This window comes from Lagopus leucura, unplaced genomic scaffold, assembly GCF_019238085.1.
Source record: "Lagopus leucura isolate 7727_CA_CO unplaced genomic scaffold, USGS_WTPT01 Super-Scaffold_100159, whole genome shotgun sequence".
NCBI classification, from domain to species: domain Eukaryota; kingdom Metazoa; phylum Chordata; class Aves; order Galliformes; family Phasianidae; genus Lagopus; species Lagopus leucura.
In genome coordinates this window covers 27,031,794-27,054,402 of record NW_024962335.1, presented here as the reverse complement: position 1 = coordinate 27,054,402, position 22,609 = coordinate 27,031,794, and the positions used below count along the sequence as shown (strand labels likewise).

General features: G+C 39.9%; 1 protein-coding gene across 2 annotated transcripts in view; it reads right to left on the bottom strand.

The window, feature by feature from the left end:
* The window catches only part of PDE3A (phosphodiesterase 3A), a 244,433-nt gene that overhangs the window by 81,017 nt on the left and 140,807 nt on the right, over nucleotides 1–22,609 (bottom strand). The window contains exon 2 of one of the 2 annotated variants that reach the window (XM_042890115.1): nucleotides 11,053–11,103. The exons of the other annotated variant lie outside the window; for it this stretch is intronic. Within the exon in view, the coding sequence (XP_042746049.1) occupies nucleotides 11,053–11,103 (51 nt within the window). The remainder of the gene's footprint in view (nucleotides 1–11,052; nucleotides 11,104–22,609) is intronic. 2 annotated transcript variants of the gene reach the window in all.

The window sequence follows — 22,609 nt, the reverse complement described above, 5'->3', positions numbered from 1 at the left end:
GAAGTGATGTGCAATTTGAGGCAGTTTATTTCTCTGAGGTTGCCTTTTGTATTATATTGTTTATTTACTGCATTGGAAAGCAAGGTAGTATTTTACAGATTATTTCTCATCACAGCCTCAGCTTTTAGCACCTTGCCTTCTGTGCAGAAGTGATTATCCTTTCCCAGCCTCAGCTCCATTCCCACCAACTCACAACCCTCTCATAAGACCTCTTTCTCATAACAGTCTGAAATCCACAAATTTCTTCTCTGCCATTAGAACTGGGAAATCTACTGAATGAAAGGATAATTTAAGGCTTTGTAAACAATGAATAACAGAAAACTGCAAAAATTTTCTTAACAGGAAGTAAATTTTGACCTGTTTTCAGGTAGGGTTAATTATAAGAATCGCTGTTGTGATGTATACCCACAGAAACTCTGCTTCAAAAATGTATTCTCTGATGTGGAGATGGGGAAGGGATGAACTATAAATGAAAAAGCTATAAAATCTAGGAGCACGGATTCGAATAAGATAGAGATACAATGGGAGCTTGGATCTTGGTCATTCATGCTGATGCTCCTTCAGCCCATCAAATTGACTGCTGATGTGAACTTCTTCTAAGTACATGCAATGATAGAATGATGTAGTGATACCTCCATTCTGACTTGCACTGCATACAGATGGATGTACCTGTTCTGTTGTCACTAAAACCTCCTACAAGGACTGCATGATGTTGTGATGGTGCTGCCATGGTAAGAGTGGCTCCAAGCATTTCATGCAGCCCTTCCCTTCTGGGAGACGTTTTGTGGGAAAGGAATAACTGAGCATAACCTGCTGACCACAGGTATTTGAAAGGAGAAAGAGATTACTGACTTCAGCTGACTGCAGCTCTACTGTTCATCCTTAGGCAAATATTCAGCTAAGGAATCCTACAAAAGCACACATCAACAGCTCCATGTCCTTCTTGCCCATATCAACTGCTTACCTCTTTTTCTACATAGAAGTTTATGACTTCTGCATGGAAAGGAGCCAGGTTCCAAGAATCCCTGCTGCACTGAGGTTTTAATCCTGGTCCAAAAGATGACAGGATGGTGCACCTTTCAACAGACAGGGACAGTGATCTGTCCTGGGCCTGTTTGTGAGACAACTTCAGCCACTGCTGTCCCCTGCAGAAACATCCTTATCAAGGTTAAGAAGCACAGGGAGCAAAAGTTCCCAGTGAAAAATGCTCAGAATAAAGACATCTGGCAGTGCCACATTGCTGCCAAAGCTGTGGGTACAGCTGGGAACAAGTACAGAAAACTTTTGAGAGTAAAATAAAGCACAGGAGTTCCAGCATTCTCAGAAAGATATCAGAAAGGATGCATCCATCCTCAGGGATGTGTAAAGGTTATAAGTGAGGATTGTTCAGAGCAAAAAGGCAAGATACAACAAGCAAGAAAGGCCATTAATCCTGGAAAGAAGGTCTCAATCCTGACAATGTAAAATTCTTCCATTTCTTCAAGGGAGCTTTAATCCAGCAGAATAAAATCATACATAAACAGAGTGAAAATATAATGTAACCTCATATCAAACCCTAAAAAATCCCTGCATTTGTAATTTCCACTATTACTCAAGTCACCCATTTATTTGCTGTTTAGCACTTTGCATGGGTTACAGGCTATGGGATTTTCTTCTGTCTGTTGGACTAGCGGTAAGGAGCGGGATGCAGAAGTTAAATGTAAACTACCCTAGGCATAGCTATGCTGTAAACCACTGGCAGGTAAGTGGCATCACTTCTCTGGATTTACACACATCCATAAAAATATAGTTTGATGACTTAAAGGTACTGAAAGCGTTACCATTGTTTATACTTTTATGAGCATGCATTTCTAGCTGAAGAAATACTACTGATATATTTGTTTACCTGCACTATACATCCCTTTGAACTCAGTATCTACACACCTGTGTATAAATTATTGGGCTTCTAAATCCTATTCCTATTTTTAAATTCAAATAAATACAGACAATCTCATTTAAATGTTGTATCATAGGCTAATGTGTGAAGATTTTTTCTGTCTTAGGATATGTAGCAAAACTAACTTATACTCAAACAGTATGGTTCATGAAGTCTATGGGGAATTTTAGGCAGGAGGAAATACTCAACATCCTTACAGTAAGAATTTAACACCTCATCACCTTTGGCTCATCTGGTTACCACAGCATTTGAAATGCATATCTGTTCAGTGAACTCATTCTCAGCTGTAGCTGCAGGGAGAAAAAAATACAATCAGTCCAAAAAAAAAGATCTTCAGACATATACACTAAATAAAAACAACACTGAAAGATCTTCCCCTCAAAACCATACTAAACCTTGAAGCTTAGCAGCCTTATAAACTATTTTCCAATGCAGAGATGGTCAGGCAATCCTAACTGTTGGATGTGCAAAGAAAAAAAGAAAAACAGATTACTATATTCTTCCCTCAAATCTAAGAAAACCCAGCTCCTTCTGAAATTATTGAGAGATATACAGATAATCAAGATTCAAGCACTATGAGATACTAGAGTTTTTTAAAACATTAGTATATAATTCATCACCATATTGCTTACATCCACCCATGCAAAACGCCCACTGGATCAGGCTCTCCCACACATAAAAATATTTAACTAGGTAAGACTTTCCTCATCAACTGAAATCATAAAACTTTAATTCAGGGTTCAAACTCAAACCCACCTTCCTCACTCTCTCATATACATAAAAAGTAAACAAATGTCTAGAAAGAAATTGCTTAGTATGCAGCCCCTGGAAACCATGGAGACTTCTGTTATGAGTCTGTGAGCTTTCATGATGAACCTCAAATTAAAAATGAAATTATGTAACACTGCCATGCCCCTCCAAAAAAGTACTGTTTATATCCATTGTAACTACTCGTGTTTTCTCTCTACCCCCATTTGCAACCTGCTCACTTTTGTCTTTCCTAAATGAGTGTCATTCAATTTGATGGAAAGTTTGTAGGATGAGGAATAAAAATCTCTGGATTGCGTTTTTAGGTTATATGATACGTTCAAATAGAGTACCAAGCTTCAATGAGAAGTTACGGCTTTATTTCCTTCCTTTAGGATGCTGGGGGGTTATTTATTTCTTTGTTTATTTTTCTGTGTGTATGTTAACATTGTTATAATTTTGTAATAATAATAAAAAGAATGAAAATAAAGGTAAATCAGTTTGGAGGGTTTTTGTCATTCACTAACATAAATATATTTCATATTATGTGAATAGAGAAATAACCTACAATGTTACTGACTGCTTACCTAACAAACTATAATGTTATTTACTCAAGGTTATTGTGGACCATAGTAAGCTAGCACATCCTTTTAAGAGCTGAGTAACAAATTGGCACCAGAAGGTAGCACTATTATTTTGCATAATAACTATTTAGCACCATCAGCCAGCTGAAGGATTTGCCTGTTTCCTTGTGGTGGTGATCGTACACAGTGAGTGCATCTTTCTGCAAGGTGTGGTCGAACAAGGAAACGCTCCTGATATGCAGAAGTCTCAATCCACCTGTGCTGCTCAGCACAGCGGTTCAGCAGCCAAAAATCTCTATGGGACTGAAGCTGAACACCATTTTTCTCCCTTAGTGTACCTCCAAAAAATCCTTATAAGTTCAGTTCCCAGTCACAAAGAATCACAGAATCACAGGGGTCAGAAGGGACCTCAAGAGATCACCAAAGTCCAACACCCCTGCTAAAGCAGATACCCTGCAAAGGGTTGCTCAGTTAGGTGTCCAGATGGGTACTGAGTATCTCCATAGAAGAAGACTCCACAACCTCTCTGTGTGCCCTGTTTCAGTGCTCCATCACCCTTACCATAAAGATGTGCTTCTGCATGCTTGTATGGCACTTCCCATTTTAGTTCGCATTTTAGGCCACTGCTCCTTGTCCTACCACTACACACCACTAAGAAGAACCTGGTTGCATCTATTTGCCTTCCACTTTACTGAAGATATTTATAAACATTTATCAGATCTCCTCTCAGTCTTCTTTTCCTGAGGTTGAACAGACCCAGGTTACTCAGCCTTCCCTATACAGGAGATGCTCCAGGCCTTAATCACCTTTGTCACCTTCTGCTGGACTCCTTCCAGGAGATCCCTGTCTTTTTGAACTGGGGAGCCCAGAACTGGACGTGCTACACTAAATGTGGCCTCACCAGGTCAGAGTAGAGGTCAGCTCCATCTACATGTTTCACTTACTGAATCTTGCTTTTCCCCAAGTGGTAGATGGGCCAGGAAAATTTTCTCTTCTCTTTTAAACCCATCCAGAGACATTCAGGGGCTTGTGATGAAAAGGATACGCAGCTCAGCAAAGTCAAGTACACACCTCACACCTACATAAGGATCATCTATTTCTTCCAGATACTTCATACCTAACAGAATTGGAGTGATTTAAAGGAAACACTGGAAAAATGAAGTGATTAACAATCAAAATACAACAGGCATCCCTTGATAGCAAAGTATTTGATCATAATAAACCAAGGATCTGCATTGATGTCAGAGGAAGAAGGAAGTCAAGAGGCAGCTTTCCTCTGAAAGTACACTATATCCCTATGTCTTCCTAACAGAAATGACAAATGAGACATTCATAATACTGCATTTATTTTCCCTTCTTTTACCAGGACATTTATGAATGCCTGACTGAGCTGGATCAATATTTTCAGTTAGCAGAAAATCTGATTCCTTTGAAACTTAGTATTTCAGCTAGGTTAAATGATTGCTAGGAATCAGAAGAGTAACCTAGGTATCTGTTCAGCAAAAATAAATAAATAAATAGTTTCTGAAACAGAGCTTCTTTTATTTTTATCATTCAAAGCTGTAGCAAATTGATATGGTTACAGATTTAAATTAGGCGAAGTCACACGTGAAACATTTATGTATATATTAAACAAAATGGGAAAACCTATGAGAGAATATGGTAAATTATTATTCATCTGAAGCCTTTAAAATAAGAAAAGGCATATTCTTATTTAAACAGAAAACATAGGAAGGAGGTGACAGCATGATATTTTTTGACTATTACTATGCCAGAGATCTTCAGATGTTCACAGCAGTTCAATTTGGTTTCAAAATCTACAGCCCTATAAAACATGGCATGGAACCTCCCCTCCTTGCCCTCTCTCAACAAAATGAGCACAAGAGAATCCTTCTGAAAAACTGAGAAGTGTTTCTGCTTTCCATCTTTGTTTCCAATGAAAAAAATTCTCCCAAATTGCTGCTTTCCCATCAGTATCAGCATCCAAAGACACACTTCATAGTCAACCGCTCTATGAAGAGAAAAGCTGGCTTGGGGCATGTAATAAGCCACTTCCTCCATTGTCCTTTAGATATTATTCCTAGAATTATTTCTTTTAGTGCCTTTACATGCCAATTAATGAAAAAAAAAGGAAAAAGAAAAAAGAAAAAAGAAAAAAAAAAAAGAAAAACCAACCCACAGAACTCCACAGTACTTGATGCAAGAGCAGGTTAAGTACTAATCCTACTCCCATTTATGATATATTAGGCTTACCTATGGTGATGATGCCTGCTCCAAACAGCATCCCACAGTTTTTACATTACATCTGGTCTGTGTCATTTACATTTGTTGTATTCCAATCCTTGTTAACATACTTGAAATGATGCATCAACCGAGATGATGCTGGAAAAGCTGAGGTTCTGCTAGTGCATGACATCCACTTGTAACCAAGGATTTCACACACACATACAGACATATATGTGAGATTAGAAATGCAACAAAGATATGCACCAAGAAACCACTAGGAGTAGATTACACAATTCCTTAGCTGATTTGTTTAAAATACTTGCAATTCACACCTTCCTTTTAATTAAACCTTAAACAAACATTTAATTTGGGAACAGGACATTCTGTCGGTTACTTAAGCCTGCATTAATGAGCTGCAATGGCACCTCCACATTCACAAGCACATGCTCTCGTAAAATTGGCTTTGCCTGCATTTTTGTGCTATTCATCATGGAATCAACAGGCAAAAATCAGCTGGATCTCACTGTATTTGGACAACCCTAAGCACCACAACTAAATCACTGCAGGTCTGTTTGCAGTGGCATTGCAAGGGAGCACAGTGACACAATAGATTCACCAGAACACAGTACCTGGTCAGTAGCGGGAATCGACTCCCATCTACGCTTCAGCAAGTACAGAGATTTCCGGCTCATGGTTTTGAATCTGCTCTAGAGGCTTTTCACACTCAAGAAAAAGGCTTCTTCCGAAACAGTGCTGAGAATCTTATTTCTGACTCCTCTGCTTCATGGCTGTAGACGGCAGAGCTCCCCGACGTACAGAAGTTTTGAAAGCTGCAGGGTTCAGACCGGTTTTTCCCAAGCTTCCTCCGTTTCTTTAAAGCATCTGTCTCCTTATAGTGCCATGACAAAGGGAATCAGGCGAGATAGTGAAAAGCCTAGCTTTCACTGATGAATTACCTCGCAGAAGCATGAAGTAGGTAGACAACACCAGACGCACTCAATCTGAAAATAGCTGTTGCTTAGGAACTGGAGGGGTAAAACGCAGCACCTCAGATATATAATTGAGAGCTTTTTATATTTAAAGAGAATTAAAAACACTGGACCTTACTGTTTCTCTCCTGATCACCATCCCTTTATGATGCTGGAAGAACGATCACTCGATTCCACTGAATCCTGGGGCTACGCCTACATCTTCAGCAAGCCAAACAAGGCTTGATGACAGAGCAGCAAACAACTCCCATGCATTCAAGGTCCTTGAAAATGGCTGCAGAAAGTGTATTGTGGATGCCACTTGAAGTACCGTTGAATAATTAAAATACAGTTTGCCTAATTGCTAAGAACTGATTCTAGTAGTCACATTTTCTTTTTACATGTTCTGACATTAGAAATAAACATGGATATTTTCCCCTTGCACAAGTTAGATGATGTGTTTTATATACAGAAAGACTTCCTTAGGTGAGGTAAAAATTCCTAAGCATTTAGGAATTTTTCAAATTTGGAATTCTAGTTCTGAAGTTTTAGTTGTGGATCTCAATCAGTCTTAATCTTAAAATTCAAGCATGCAACATAATAAAATCCACTTTGCACTTTCTGCATGATATCACATCTAGAGAATAAGTTTTTCACAGGAAGAATTAACAGCAGGAAGTCTTATTTCTAGAGATTAAAAAATGAAGGAATAAATGAAGAGGTATGTACTGCCATTTACTCTTTCTAAATCAACATGCAATTCTCACTAGTAACAAGGGTTTTAAAGAAAAGTTATTTTAACTGAAAACACACGTGCTTACAACTATACAAGGGCTGCTCTGAAAGTAACGCCTCCTATTTTACCATATTGGCTCATAATGTCAGAGGCGGATGTAGTAGAGGTTGAACCTTCCAACCAATATCCTGTGGCACCTTGTTGCTGTGTGACAGATGACAGCAGAGAGGCAGTCTGACAAAATACTGTCTGAAATGGAAATGTGTGTGAAGCAAAGGTGTGACACTGAATTCTACCATACAGGAAAAATGCAAGCCAGTGACATTCATCAACGCCTCCTGAATGTTCATGGAGACCAAACAGTGGATGTGAGCACAGTGAGGTGGTAGGTGATGTGTTTTGAACCAATACGAAGCTGAAGATGACAATTTCCTAGATCAGAGTATTAATCAGTAACCACTGCTAGCTGGAGTCAAAAGGGCAGTCCATGGAGAGGCAACATGGGAATTCCCCATCAAAGAAAAAGTTCAAGACATAGTCCTTGGTGGGTAAAGTGATGTTCCCTGTCTTCTAGGTTAGGAAAGGGTTGATCATTCTGGATTTCCTGGAAACCTTACCAAACCGTCAGCTCTGAAACTGATTAAACCCAAGGCTCAAACTTTCAGTCAGGAAAGAAGAAGACAATCTTTCTCTTGCAACATGATAACACCAGGCCCCACACCAGTTTGAAGACCATGAAGCACACTGCCAATCTTGGCTGGACTGTCCTACCACACCCACTGAACAGTCTGGATTTGGTGCCTTCTGACTTCTGTCTGTTGGGGCTAGTGAAAAATGGACTGTGTGAGCCACATTTTCCTAGCAATGATACTGTCACAGAAGCTGTGAAACAGTGGATCACTTCTGCTGGTGCAGATTTTTATGAGCGTGACACGAAGGCTCTTGTTCATCACTGGCAAAAAATGCATAGCTAATGGTGGTGACTATGTTGGAAAATTGCATTTTGTTGCTGAGAACTTGCTCTACCAAATAGTGCTATTGTGTTCTTTCTAACTGTTTCCATGGAAATAAATACGATGCATTATTTTCAGAGTGATCTCTGTACTTATGTGTGCAATCTCTAATGGACTCAGCGAGGCACTGGTGTGCAAGTCAGGAGCAAGTTACTTTTTTACTTGTTCCATACATTCTACTGAATTACAGATGCTTATGAGGAGACAAACTCCTGCAAATAGAAATTCCTAAAGGATTAAGACTGACATCCATTGCTACCTGTAACTCTTTCAGTTTGCTACAAGCAGAAAAATAAACATATTTTCGAAATGGTTCATTAAGAACTATGACATGCACTAGAATATTTTCCTTTTATATTTCAAACATAAACCATAGAAAATCTACTAGTTCTAAAACAAATCATGACAGGATTAGAGTTCTACTTAATGAGTCTAGGTAGAATAATCTGATGAGTTTATATGTGAATTTTAATTTTACATAGTAGTTCCAGTAGTTCCACTTGCTTTCAAGTGACATTGCTAACACACACACAGGTGGCTTCCTAAGATCTGTCTTCCCACTTTCCTCATAAGATTTAAAGGATGACTGAAGACCAAGAGAATCCACACCCCCTTTCTTCTCCTGTTGTTACTTGCCCAGTCACTGGCCAATAAACACCTCTCGGTTTCCAAGTCCCATTTTTCTGCTGGAGGAAAGATCCTCAGACCTAGGGAAACCCCACAAGCAGTGACAGGACAGTTCCCACACACAATTTCCAGTCCATCTCGAAAGAAAATTACTCACCTTATTTTTTAAACAGGACCTTGTTAAACAAAGGATAAGTTTACTAAGGATAGAAATTGGGAACAATGCAACTGAATCACAAAAGGATTAAACCTCCTATCTTTTATATTGTATGTAAAAATTGTCCTCAATTTTTTCTCACCTTCAAAGAAATTATGTTTAACATTTGCTATTATAAGACAGTTTTCATAGTCCTATAAGTAATTCTGAAGCTATAGTACAATGAAATAAACTCTTTTTGCTCCACTACTGAAAATCTTTCGTTATTTCCTGTGACAGAGTATTATGACACCACATGCTGCTTAGAGAGCTTGGATCCTTTTTTTTTTTTCCCCTCGTCTTATTCAAGATCCCGTAACATTTCTGTGGCATATACTGATTGACAGATTTACAACATTCTTCCAAGATTTATAATACTTTGTAGAAGTTTGGAAAGCACCCACACATGGAAAAAATGAAATAAAAGAGTACTGAGAAATAACTTGATCAAAACTATGCACTTAAAGATGAATACCTACACAGATTTTCAGAGAACCATAGAATCATAGAATGGCTTGGATAGGAAAGGACCTACCTCAAAGATCATACAGTTTCAATCTCCATGCCAAAAACAGAGCTGTCAACCACTAAATCAGGCATTAGATCAGATTGCCCATAGCCCCATCCAACCTGGGCTTGAACACCTCCTGGGACAGGGCAATCACAACCTCTCTGGACAACCTGTTCCAACACCTCACCACCCTTTCAGTGAAAAATTCACTCCCTAATCTAAATCTCCCCTCTTTGAGTTTAAACCGTCCTACCACTATCTACCTGTGTAAAAAGTTTATTTTCCTCCTCCAGTTTTCTTCAGTTTTGAAGGAACACACTTTCAGGGGTTACCATGACATAACAGTTTTGAAAAGTTCTCAAACAACTGGATAGAATTTACTGAAATTTCTATCTTTCCATCACAAACTAGCTTGCTGTTACGAGAAAAATCAGCTCTTAATCCACCTTATACTGTATAATGAAATGCTAAACATCCTGCAAATTTCAAGATGGATTTGAAGTAAGATGTGAGGCAGAAGACTAAAAATCTTAGGGAAAAAATGTAGAATTCTACAATCACAAGGACAAGAAAGTAAAAGGATGGTTTAGTAAAAGAGCTCTGCACTGGAAACAGCAAACTGTGTATATTAACAAAACATGTAGCAGCTTTCAGATTCATATACAATATTTTGTCAATAAAAAGGCTGCTTCTCCAGTGATTTTTGCAAGGGAGAAGATGAAGGATACTCCAAGAACTACCCTACTGAAATTAAGGCTGCAAATAGCCAGGTAGCTTCATAGCAGCAGGACTTGTTTATTATCTATTTAGACTTAGATGTTCACAAATCTTTCATCTGAAAAGCAGACCTAAAATACAGAAGCCCTAATAGCGTATGTATATAATTTCAGTACCAGACGGGAGATATTGCTTTTCCCAAGCATGAAAATTCATGAGCATCGTATTAGTAGCAGTATCTCCCTTGCAGTAATTCTAATTCTACAGATAATTGTAAAGAGTTTCAGCGTGATGCTATTAACCGTAATAGCATAACTTCCTTTCAGCGATGAGTCAACAGCAAACCAGCAGCTACGCATAGTTTCCCCCCACCTCCCTGTACAGTTCTAACACCAGTAATCCCTTTATTATTGAAGAAGATGAGAAAGCCATCCAAGTTTTACAAGTTTGTCAGGATTTTTTGAAAGAACACACTTTATTTGAAATTGCATTCCTTTGTGTTGCTATTTTGATGAATATAGTAGGGTAAGAAATGCTTTTTCAGCACATGTGATACATCTTTCTGATACTAAAATAAACTTCTTTCTGCTGCAATACTCAGCTCTGCTTGATTCAACTGCTTGGATTAGAGCTCAGAAATTACAGTAGAGAAAGCTATGACAGTTTCATACTTTTTTTCTACTGATTCAATCTTTCACATATTAATAAAATGAACAATTTTGTCAATCTTAGAAAACCTGCTTGAATACCTCAGACTTACAAAAAGAAATACACAATATCAAGTAACTGACCTGTGATCCTCTGGGTCCTCGTTTGTGATCCCATTCAGAATGTCCCATGAGCTAAAAATAAATCACAAAGAAAAGCACAGGTAAGTGATAAATTGCACCAATTTGCTTTGAAACATTCACGCTTTGATGTTCATCAAAAATTTCCTTTGAGAGGGAAAAAAAAAAATCTTTTATGATTTAATTCACACCGCTTTTAGCTTCATGATGAGAGTGAGAAGTCTTTGGAGGTGTCACTGTAAGTTTGTACCTGTACGGTCAAATCACATCGAGCATCACCATGAGCACGACACTGCTCATGCCAATAAAATTTCCACTGTCAGATTCAGTGTTTGCCAAATGTTTGCAGTAGAACTGGCAAAAGGAGAGCTGACATTTCAGTGAGATCACCAAATCCAGTGGACTCTTTGTTAAGTCGCAGTGTATTTTTTTTATACCAGGCATGAAAATCAGTGACAGCTTTACTTTTGTTTCACCACTGAATTATTCTAGAACTTCTCAAGGTAATAAATGAGTAGAGGTACACTCTCAAATGGAAAGTTGGGAGTCACTGCATAACAGGAAAGTAAAGACAGGGTATAGAGATGATGATTCTTGTGGAAATTACGAAGACATGTGATGGTAGTACGCGACTCTCGAGTTAAAGAGAAGAGAAGCATTAATTACAGCCCAACTTAAGCTCTCAAATCCTCTGCAAAGTACTTCAGCAGGCTGTGTTGTGAAAAGTATTCAGGTGTTGAACTGTGTAAGATGGACCCCAGCAGAAAAGAGTCTTCATCTTTTTCTATTACACTTCATAATATACTTCATACACCTTTATACAATTCATAATGATGTAAGGGGAAATTTTTTACTGAGAAGTGAGGTGCTGGAACAGGTTGCCCGGTGAGGCTGTAGATGCTCCGTCCCTGCAGGTGTTCAAGGCTAGGTTGGATGGGACCCTGGGCAATCTGATCTAGCACTACCACCTGGCAGCCATGCCTGTGGCAGGGGGTTGGGACTCGATGATCCTTGAGGTTCCTTCCAATCCAACCCATTCTATGATCTTATGATAACAGTAAAATAATACAGACACTCACTCTCTTTCTCTAATCAGCATACAGTTTGTATACATTCGTTCTTTCCACGGGAATGATGAGGGAACAGAAAAGAGGAGAGAAGATATGCAGTAGGCTTCATTACTTCTATATGTACCTGCAGGTTACGTGCAAACGTGAACTACTGACACCAAAGCTATTCTCAAGCCTGACAAAAAACCTAGGAAGGCCCCAGTGAGTGACCAGGCACAGTGTGGTGCTGCCCACGCTGTCCAGCACAGAGGTCATACTTCTCAGTGTTCTGCCAACACACATGCCAGCCCAGGAGCTCACTGTTCCTCAGTTGCCTAGGGATATCTTCTGGGTAAGCTTTGCTTTACCCAGAAAAGCACAGATTAATGCAAATATTAAAATACGGTGATGACAACAGGAGGGTTAATATGACACTCGGTGACTTACAGTTGTAAGCATTTTCTTATTCCTTTCCCCTCCCCCAGAATTCCTTCGTAAAGGAAATGCCTTCTTCCACATTAGAGGTAAGCAAAGAGATTTACAACCTATGCTTATTGCAAAACATTCATCCTAAGACAAAAGAGACTAAAAATACTTTTGAAAAAAGACGAAAGGCAGAGACATCTCATATGAAATCTCTATCTTCTCCATCAACTGTTTTTAGCCACCTTCTTTTCTGTAACTTACTACATATAATTGCCCACTCCCATAATTTGAGATAAACTAGACACATAGGTAAGTATCAAAGATCAGAAGTTTCATGCTGTAAAAAAACCCAAACTAATACAGCCTTATGACTAACCTTGTTTTAATGCAATTGTTTTCCTTTCTCATATTCTGTTGGTGGAAATACTGGCTGTGTCAGGTTTCCTGACAGTTTCTCCATACTATAGTGTTTGCTCATCTCTGTATTAAACAGAGCTTTGATGTTTATGAAAGCTGGCTTCTTGGTAAATGATCAGTATGGAAAAGATACAAGAGATGTATTCAATAAAGGCTATGTGCCTCACAGAATTTCTGCTCAGACCCTCATACCTATGCTGCCTCTCTGTCTCCTGCACATCTGTACCAACATCTCTTCTGTTTCAGTTCCTCAGCCCCCACACCTTCAGGGGAAGTGGTATCCACCTTTTTTATTTGCTTGGCTGAAGAAAAAGTAATTTGGCATGAAGCTGACCACCTGCTACTTCCAGTATGATAAAGGATATCTTTACCAATAATGTTTAACAATGAACTTAACACAAAATAGATGCCATTTCAGTTAAGAAAAAAGGCATAATGCTACAGGTCTGACTGTGGTTGTTGTGGTTCTCTTACAGACGCCTGGAAGCACGTATCACACCCTCAAAAAACAACTCAGCATGAGATCCCACTGCAAGGGTTTTTATGCTCCTATCCTCACCAAGTCCACAGTCTATTGAAGAGCAAATGATGGCCTAACTTAACACCATGAAGATTAAGAAACACAGTTAAGTGTCAAGATCAGTTATGATTTCCATTGGAGGAGCTGGTAAGGTGGCTGCTAGTCCGGTAAGGCCCAGGGAACCAGGCTAATGTGCGGCAGAGGTGGTTACCTGTGACTACCAACAATCCTCAAGCTCACATCCAGACCTCTGCAACATGCAGTGACTTCAAGCACAACTCATTCACCCCGTTCCTCAGTCACAGTCTGATGCTTCACATCTCGGACAGCTCCTGGAGCAATCTCCTGCAATTCCTTGACCTCACTACACCCCTGTTGTGCCTTGATGCTTCTGTGTCTTTCAAGGGCCTTTTGGTCAGGTCAAATAAGGCAGCTAAGATGATAGTCCACTGCCTCTAACAACTATTCCTTTCTCTACTTTTCAGCATTTAGCTACCAAAATCACTTACTGAAGAGAGGACAAAGTCACCAACGGGGTGACCTGTGATAAATGTATTGGGACCAGTAGAGCAACCCCTTGCTTATTTTGGCAATGAATCTGGTACTGTTTTATTAGCAAACTGCTACATCCATGAATCCATATTTCATTTAATTTCTCCACAAATGCGTCTTCATGGAATCAGATGTATTTGTATTTTTTGCTGATAGATCAATTGCCCCTAGTGTAAAAGAATTGCTACATTGTCGTTCTCTCTTTAAATGTCACGTACTAAGCCAGTAACTTCTACTGAATTATCCTCTGGTTGTTACCAGCTAAAATGAGGAACATAAAGAAGGAAAAGAGGAGTTCTGGCCTACTATGAGCTCTTGTCAACTCTAAACAGTTCTTAAGCATAGTAATAAAATATATGACTCTATAAAGTCAACATTTTTCCTCTGATTTTTGTAATCTACCAAAATTTGCTTGGCTTTAAAATACATTTCTTCCTCACACTCTAGAAAACAGTTTTCAAGTCATGCTAGAATGTTCTTGGCATATTTGCAATGGTTCACAGTAACCAAGGAGTGAAGGAATTAAAAAAAATATAGAGAACATTACACTTAACAGAATGGCTTCAATTTTTTAGACAGAAAACAAACATAAAACTATTGTAACAAAATCTCTGTCAAGTCAACCTACAACAACCTACAGAGGTACAATTGCATAGGTATGACACCCTTTAGCTCAGTATGCCACACTGCGCTAAATGAACTGTATGGGTTGGAAGGGACCTCTGGAAAGGCAGTTCAACTCTGCTGCTAAAGCAGGTTCCCTTGAGTGGATGACAAAGGAATGCATCCAGACAGGTTTTCAGTATCTCCAGAGAAAGGGGCTCCATGATCTCTCTGGCCAGTCTGTTTCAGTGCTCTGTTACCTTCAAAATACCCTCACGTTCAGATAAAACTTCCTATGCTCCAGTTTCTGCCCATTGCCCCTGTTTTTGCTTCTGAGCACCACTGAAAAGAGCCTGGCATCATCCACGTAACTCCCCCTCATTAGATATTTATAAGCATTGATAGACCCCCTCTCAGCCTTCTCTTCTCCAGTCTGAACAGTCCCAGGTTTCTCAGCCCTTCCTCAGAAGGGAGATACTCCACATCCCTCATCATCGTTGTTGCCCTTTGGCCCCTCTCCAGAAGTTCCTTGTCGTTCCTGAACAAAGGAGCCCAGAACTGGACACAGAACTCCAGATGTGGCCTTACCAAGACAGAGTGGTGGAGTATCACCTCCCTCAATGCTCTTTTTAACACACCACAGGATACCACTGGCCTTCTTGGCCACAAGAGCACGGTGTCAGCTCATGGCCAACCTGTTATCAACCAGAATGTCCAGGTTCTTCTCTGCAAAGCTCTTTTCCAGCTCCTTTCCTAAATCTGTACTTATGCATGCAGTTATTCCTCCCCAGGTTCAGACCCTGTTTGCCCTTGCTGAACTTCATCAGATCTCCGCCCAACTCTACAGCCTGTCCAGGTCTTGCTGAATGGCAGCACAGCCTTCTAGTTTGTTAGCCATAATGACAACAGTCAGAAACAGAGAGAACACACATAAACTACCTGAGTCAGAGTCAATCTTCTGAAACCAGAATATGAGTGGAAAAAAAGTATTTAATTGGTGTGTGCAAGTGAACAGAGAGGCAGACATAAAAACACATTTGGAAGTAGAAGGATTTATGTTTATCACTAACAGAAGGGTTTGTTCCAGACCCTCCAATTTCCTCACCAAACTACTAGGAATTGATTTGGTCCAGAGTCATGGTAAATGACTTCAGATTACTCAATTACTGACCATGCTGGAGTTAAGCGTACCAGCAGCAGAAAAGGTAGGATAAAGCCAAAATCAAGCTCAAATATGCAGACATGAAGTTTATCTTGCTCAGAAGGCAAGCACCTACTTTGAATTTCATCCAAAACTGTCCTGGAAGCCTAGATCTGACAGTTTTAACTCAAAGAGGAAGGCAACTTTCAATAGCAAGAACAACTCCTGCATGTTCAAGAATGCTTAAGAAGATGGGCTCCATGGAAGCCAACTGGCTTGCTCTACAAATTAGCTAACAGGTCCATAGGGAAAACAACCTCTCTCTCTCTCCTGGATCATGAGACATGAGGGTCAGGAATGGAGGAGGACAAGAATGGAAAGACCCTAACATCAAAATCATAGTCACAGAGAGAAAGAGGTGTGAAACAGAGCTAGTTCACTCAATATTTAAGGTGGAATCCTGTGCAGTAAAGTGAAGGTTTTTGGTTTTTTTCCTATAAACACTACGAAGTCTCCAGACTTTGTGGCTGTAAAACTAAAATTAGTATGCAAACCAGATGTACACTAGTGCAATTATACCTGCAAAGGAATAAGGAACAGTATGAGGGGCTGAGATACCTATGCTAAAGTAGAAAAATTAGCATCTTTGGCTCAGCTCTCACCTCTTTAAGTGCACTTCTATTTGGAGATTTAGTGAAACTCCCAGCATATGATTACATAAAAATCTCAACTTTCATTAAAATTCATAAGCCATATTTCTAACCCTCTTCAGTACTAAAGAACTGCAGGCAAATGTGAACTAGGCATACTGCAAAAGATCTGAATAAATCAAAAGAGAAAGTGGAGAATGACAAGTCAAATATTCATAAACCTTTTTTTAGGTCTTGTTTTTCTCTTCATTGTCTTTTCTGGCCTTGGTTTTAATTTTGGCACCTCTGAACTGAGAATACTACTAACTATGCTATGACTTATAAAAAAAAAAAAAGATAGAAAAGGCATATTCTTAGTAACATAGCTTGTATAATTAAGTATAAATAGCAGGTGGGGGGAATAAAGCATTTAAAATATAAGCAGTTTCATATACATTATTAAAAAGGGGAAGGAAACCAGTAGCAGAATGCAACAGCATTTGGAAAACCACGGTTTGTTTTTTTTTTTAATTTAAGTAAATATAATACTGAACAGAATTTTATTAGAGGGAATGAGCAAATCTTTTCATGTTAACTATTTCTGAGAACCAGTGAAGCAGAAATACTTAATGTTTAATAGAGGACTTTAAACCAATTCAGAGACTACTCTAATTCTATTCAGATTACAGAGTCTATTGCTCTGGAATTGTATTTGGCACACATTCACAAATACACAGTATTTTTACAGCTATAAAGATAATTAAATAGTGATGGCTATGAAAGGTGAGTACCAAGCAGAGCACAGGAATGCTAGAGAAACAGGTCCTCTGCCCCATCTGACTGCAAGCTAACCAGTCGGCATCCAATATTCTCTGGTGAACTGTCTGCAATACACAAATAGGATAACCCAAGCTCCTCAGAACAGCTGAGGACCTGAAAAAACTGCCTTTTTATCACTCCTATTAGTATTCAGGACATGTAGCAGCAGTAAAATTAATTGCTGATGAACTTCTCAGAAGTCCTGGCTGGGTGTCAGCCAGCAATTTTAGGAGTTGCTTATACTTTGGGAACCAGTGTCCAGCAGCGCTAGATAGGAGCATCCAACCATTTTACAGGCTGGCACCTGGCCTCAACCTTTGCCAAAGAGCAGAGCCTGTATATAAACATGAGCATAACATCTTCCCTCTTTGGAAGAGATTTTGTTGAATGAGCATGTTGAGGATGTAAAACAGTGTCTCACTGTTGAGTTCTTTGACACTGCCTCCTTACAGCTCGCGCTGAATGCTGCACAGTCTGATACATATTCTCTGACTGAATGGATATTAGCTACGCTTCGGTCTGGATCATATTTCCACCGGTAAAAAGAAACTGTTTGTTAACAGCATGTAGGCACAAAATGTTCCCAATACATTTCTTCTTCAGTGACAAAAAAAAAAAAAAAAAAAAAAAAAAAAAGCACAAATTATAAATTATATCCTTGATTGCATATTAGAAGAAACATTTCTTAGAGGAGTCAAGTACATATTTTTTTGTACATGCTACTTTGAATGGAACTCCTTCTATGCAACAGGCTGATCCCTGTGCTCTGCTGGTACTAAACAATGTCATCTACTGACCTTGCTGACTTAGGGAGCATCGCTTTGGTGTGGACACCGTCCTTGCTGCATGATGAGCATGTATGTACACGGACACATAAGGGCATGACACACAGAGAGCAGAATGCTCCAATACTTGGGAAACAATCCCTTTCCCTCCGCTGCTCACCAGCTCCCAGGGTCAGCTACATGCATGAGCTGTCAGAGCCAGAGCTGGGAGCCACATGCTTGCCCCATTGATCGCTCTGGCTGTGCTATCGGTGGGAAGAAAACTCTCCACACAAATGCTCCCAATGCTTCACAGCCCTGTGAACCGTCAAGGTCAGCCCCTGTTCTGATGCTGGTTAAAGAAAGTAAACATACGAGTCAAAACGAAAAAGCCAAGTAGCTAATTAAATGAATAAATTATGTAGAAAAAAAACAGACTTTCAGCTGCCTCCTCATCAAATAAGTCATTTCAAATGTTTGTGGGCTCCTGGACAACAGCTGGAAGAGAGATACAATTTTTAAATCAAGGCGCAGCCAGAAAAAATGCTTTGCTTTGGATCTTGGTGCTGCTTGGAACTGCAGGCAGGGACAGGGAGGTGGAAGAACAGGCCCGGGGAGTTTCCTCACAGGAGCATCCCCTATAGGCAGGGGGTGAATCTGGAGTGCCAGGGAAAGACACATGCAGCAGGAAGAGAACATGACACAGAGCCACGGTGGCAGAATGGAAGGGAGAAAGCGGGGCAGTGTGCAAGCTGGGTGGATGCTGTGGCAGAGGAGGACAACCAGAAAGGCATGAGAAGAAACCATTCTGAGTGCTTACCAAGGGACTCTGCTCCAAAGGAATAAAAGCCGTGAGATCATATCTGGCGCTGGGCGAGACAGCAAGAGAGACTACATTTTTGAGAACTTTTCTCATGGCAGCGTATGACCTTTTAGAGTATTTCCAGACAATAAACTGCATCTGACTTCTTCAGGGATGCTGGCTTCATTGCATGGAAGCAGGGAGATGTATGGCAAAGCAAAGTGGCCTGGCAGGGAACTCCTGTGCCCATCGCTCCCTGCCATCTTTTGAAATGAGCAGGTTTAGCTTTCAGTAGCATGAAGTGAAATAAAAAATGTAGGTGGGAAAAAGAAAAGGCAGGGGAATATCCACCTCCACACCCCGTCTCTGGATTTATATAAATTTTTGTCACAACTACTTAAACAGATGAGAGTAGTAAAACAAATCCCTACAGGTTTTTCTTATTTTCAGTCCTACCATTGAATTTCTCAGGTACCTATTAATCTTTCATACATCAAAAGGGATTTTAAACAACGGGTTTTGAAGGCAAAGCTGTAAGAAACTACAGAAAAGATCTGGATTTTTTTTTTTTTTTTGTTATTTTTAAAGACAAGCAACTGTTTTAATTCAGTGACCCTCTAAGTACGGAACAGATGTGGATCTGTTATGAATGCAGATGTGGAACAGATTTCTTCTAGCAAAGGCTTCCTAAGTTAATAGTCTTATCTGGATATTTAAAAGATTTCTGTAATGAATGAACAAAACAACTTAAATGACCATAAGCAGATTTCTTATCCACTTAAACTGATCCGGTGGATGAATAATCGGCATGTTGACCTGGTGGATAAGTATTCAACAAGCCAAACCATTCACCAAATTTTCCATTTACTCACTTTCCCATTCTGAGCACTGTGATGAAAACTAAAGCTCTAGAAAAAATATCTGTTCTAGTGAAATAAAAAATGAGCCTCTGACATTTTCCTGCCTTAGCCATGGCCATAATTCACTGACAGTAACACATGGAAGAAGATTCCTTGGTATGGGAGTGTCAGGAAAACGCAGCACTACCAAGACTCCTAAGTCTACCAGCAAGCTGGCAAAAGAGCAAGAATTGAAAATTAAAAAGAAGAAAAAAATTACTATTTAAACCTTGCTTTCTATTCAGAGTAGACACAGTAAATGACTGGATTTCAAAGCTACACAGTCAAGTCCATTCTAGTGTAATTAAGTTCCTCAAAAAAGTCAGAAAGCTTATTTACTTTTTTCCATTGGGAATCATTAACTACACATTAAGAACCCCAGTCACAATACCAAACCTGGCACAGGCTTGATAAAGCTTGCTAGCAGCTGCAGCAAAGCCAGCATACAGCCTGAAAGCACATTTTAGGTATGTAATCCTGATTTTTTTCTTTTTTCTTTTTTCAAGGAATCTGAACACTTCTACCAGAAATCTACCGCGTAATATATGTTACTCATACTGGTTTTGCTTTAGTTTTTCCTCTCAATCTTTTCAGAAATTCCAGTTTACTATCAGTTTACTATACAGTTTTTCTGCACTTTCTGTTGTTACTTGACAAAAACTTTGAAGGCAAAATATTCTTTGTTGCCGACCTACACACAGTGTGAGTTCCGAGGGACCACAAAGATTATCAGAGAGATGGCTCACGTCACCTATGAAGAAAGCTGAGGGAGTTTGGCTTGAAAAAGATAACTGCAGCCTTGGGCTTATAAGCCGGAGAGGAGCCAACTTGTTACACAGTCTGATACTAACAGAACAAGGAAGAATGGCTTTAAACTAAAATAGGAGCGATTTAGATCAGATATTAGAAGGAATTTTTTTACTCAGAGTGTAGTAAGGCAGTGGCTCAGACTGCACAGAGAAGTTGTGGATGCTCCATCCCTGCAAGGCCAAGTTGGATGGGGCCCTGGGCAGCCTGATCCAGTGGGTGGCAGCCCTGCCCACGACAGGAGTGTGGAACTGGATTATTTTTAAGGTCCCCTACAACCTAAACTGTTCTGTGATTGTGATTCTATGATTCTGTGACTACCTGCTTCCTGAAAAATCAGTTCCTTGAAGATACAGAGGATTCTTTTTTGCATAGCAATCAAATTTGCACAGCAAATTTGAAGGAACAGAAAGATGTTTAAGTGTTTTTCAGTCAAGCTCTCAGTATATTAGGTGAATTACAAAGCTAACTCAAAATATAAAAGGTCATATTGAAGGCAGCTGAGTCTCAATTAGTTCAATCAGTGCACTAAGCTAACAGTTGAGTACTTTCTGGCACACAATATATAAACAGGAATTTCCCAATGCAATTCCCAGTGGATAACTATTTACCTCATAGGAAAAGAAGAAAAAAAGGAAAAGAGAAAACCTTGTCAAATCAATATTCTTACTGGCAATCTCAGCGGGGGAAAAAGAAACAACAAAAATCTTAGAACTGAGTAAGTATGGAAGCTTGAGCAGACATTTACCCTTCAGAAGTGGTTCTTCTGTGAGGGAACCTAGCCACATTGATGTGGGAAGGATGAAGCATGACTCGCTTGCGTCTCCACTGCATTTTCTTTGTGCACACTAGAGGGTGTTTTGGCATGGCTGCCAACTTGGAACCTCTCACCAGAACAGACAGCTGCTCACAAAAAGGAAGGGCATGAAGGGGACCAAACGCTTTGGTCTGAGAAGCTGAACGAGCACTGCACTGCCATTCCCCACAGAAATGGAAATCCAGTAAGTAGCAGAACAAATCAGGTCTCTGCTGCTACTGCATGCACTTACTGAAAAGAGAAAACCAAACTTTTTATTGTGGTAATGTGATGTCTGAATGTCTGACTGGTATGAAGCACAAAGCCCAACAATCACGATAATCAGCCCTTGGTGAGGCTAAAATAGGTGAAGCAGAGAGGCATAAAAAGGTTGTGTTGTTTTTTTTTAAGTTTCAGGAGATAATTTTCCTGGTGCCCATTAAGATAAATAGCAGCGCAGTAAGGGAGAGCAGGGCTTTATTAGTAAAAATGTCAAGACATCAGGAATGAGGCCTCTCTCGAGTATATTAGAAGGACAGCCCAGCAGTCCTTCCACCAGCATGGGAGCAGCACTGTGCCTGCCCAGGTGAAGCCTTGGCTCCCAGGGCTGCCTGGAAAACAGAGAACATCATCCTGCCAACCCTAATTCCAAGCCTAACACCCACACAGACTTCTATCATTAATACCATGTTTTCCTAGCTATGAGGTTTCCCAACACAGAAGAATAGCACTGACATTTCAACAGCCAGATCCCAGCTAACAAATGTCCCAAAATCGCAACACACAGCCTGGTAGCTTGCAAAAAAACCTCAATGTCAAAACTCAAAGTACATCCAGCTTAAACACACCCTTGGGGGGATTTTATACTAACTACTTTCTATTTCAGACTATTCACTTTAAGCTCGACCAGCAGTGCCTCATCACTCACCCAGGAAAACTTCCCTCTCCGCCGCCCAATCTCAATCAACCTGCCAAATTAATTATCACCCTGCATTTGTCTATTGCTAAGAGGGGGGAAAAAAGCAAATAGATGAATGTAGCAGTGACCCGAGCAAAAATGAATCCTGTGAAACAGAACTAATTAAATCAGCTCAGTGATCTTCTCCCAGCACGACATGTTTCACCCACCCCCTTCCCCAGCAGCCCAGCTCCTGCATCTCCTCCAGCTGTCCTAGGCAGGGCACTCATGTGGGATCAAAGCCCTGCCCAGCAGTAACTGGGGGTCTTTCCCAGTCATCATGATCATTTCACGCAGGGATTCACATGAAGATTCCTGGCTACAGAGTATGTTTTGGACCAAAAGCACAAGGATTGGATTACCCACCTCTGACTTAGG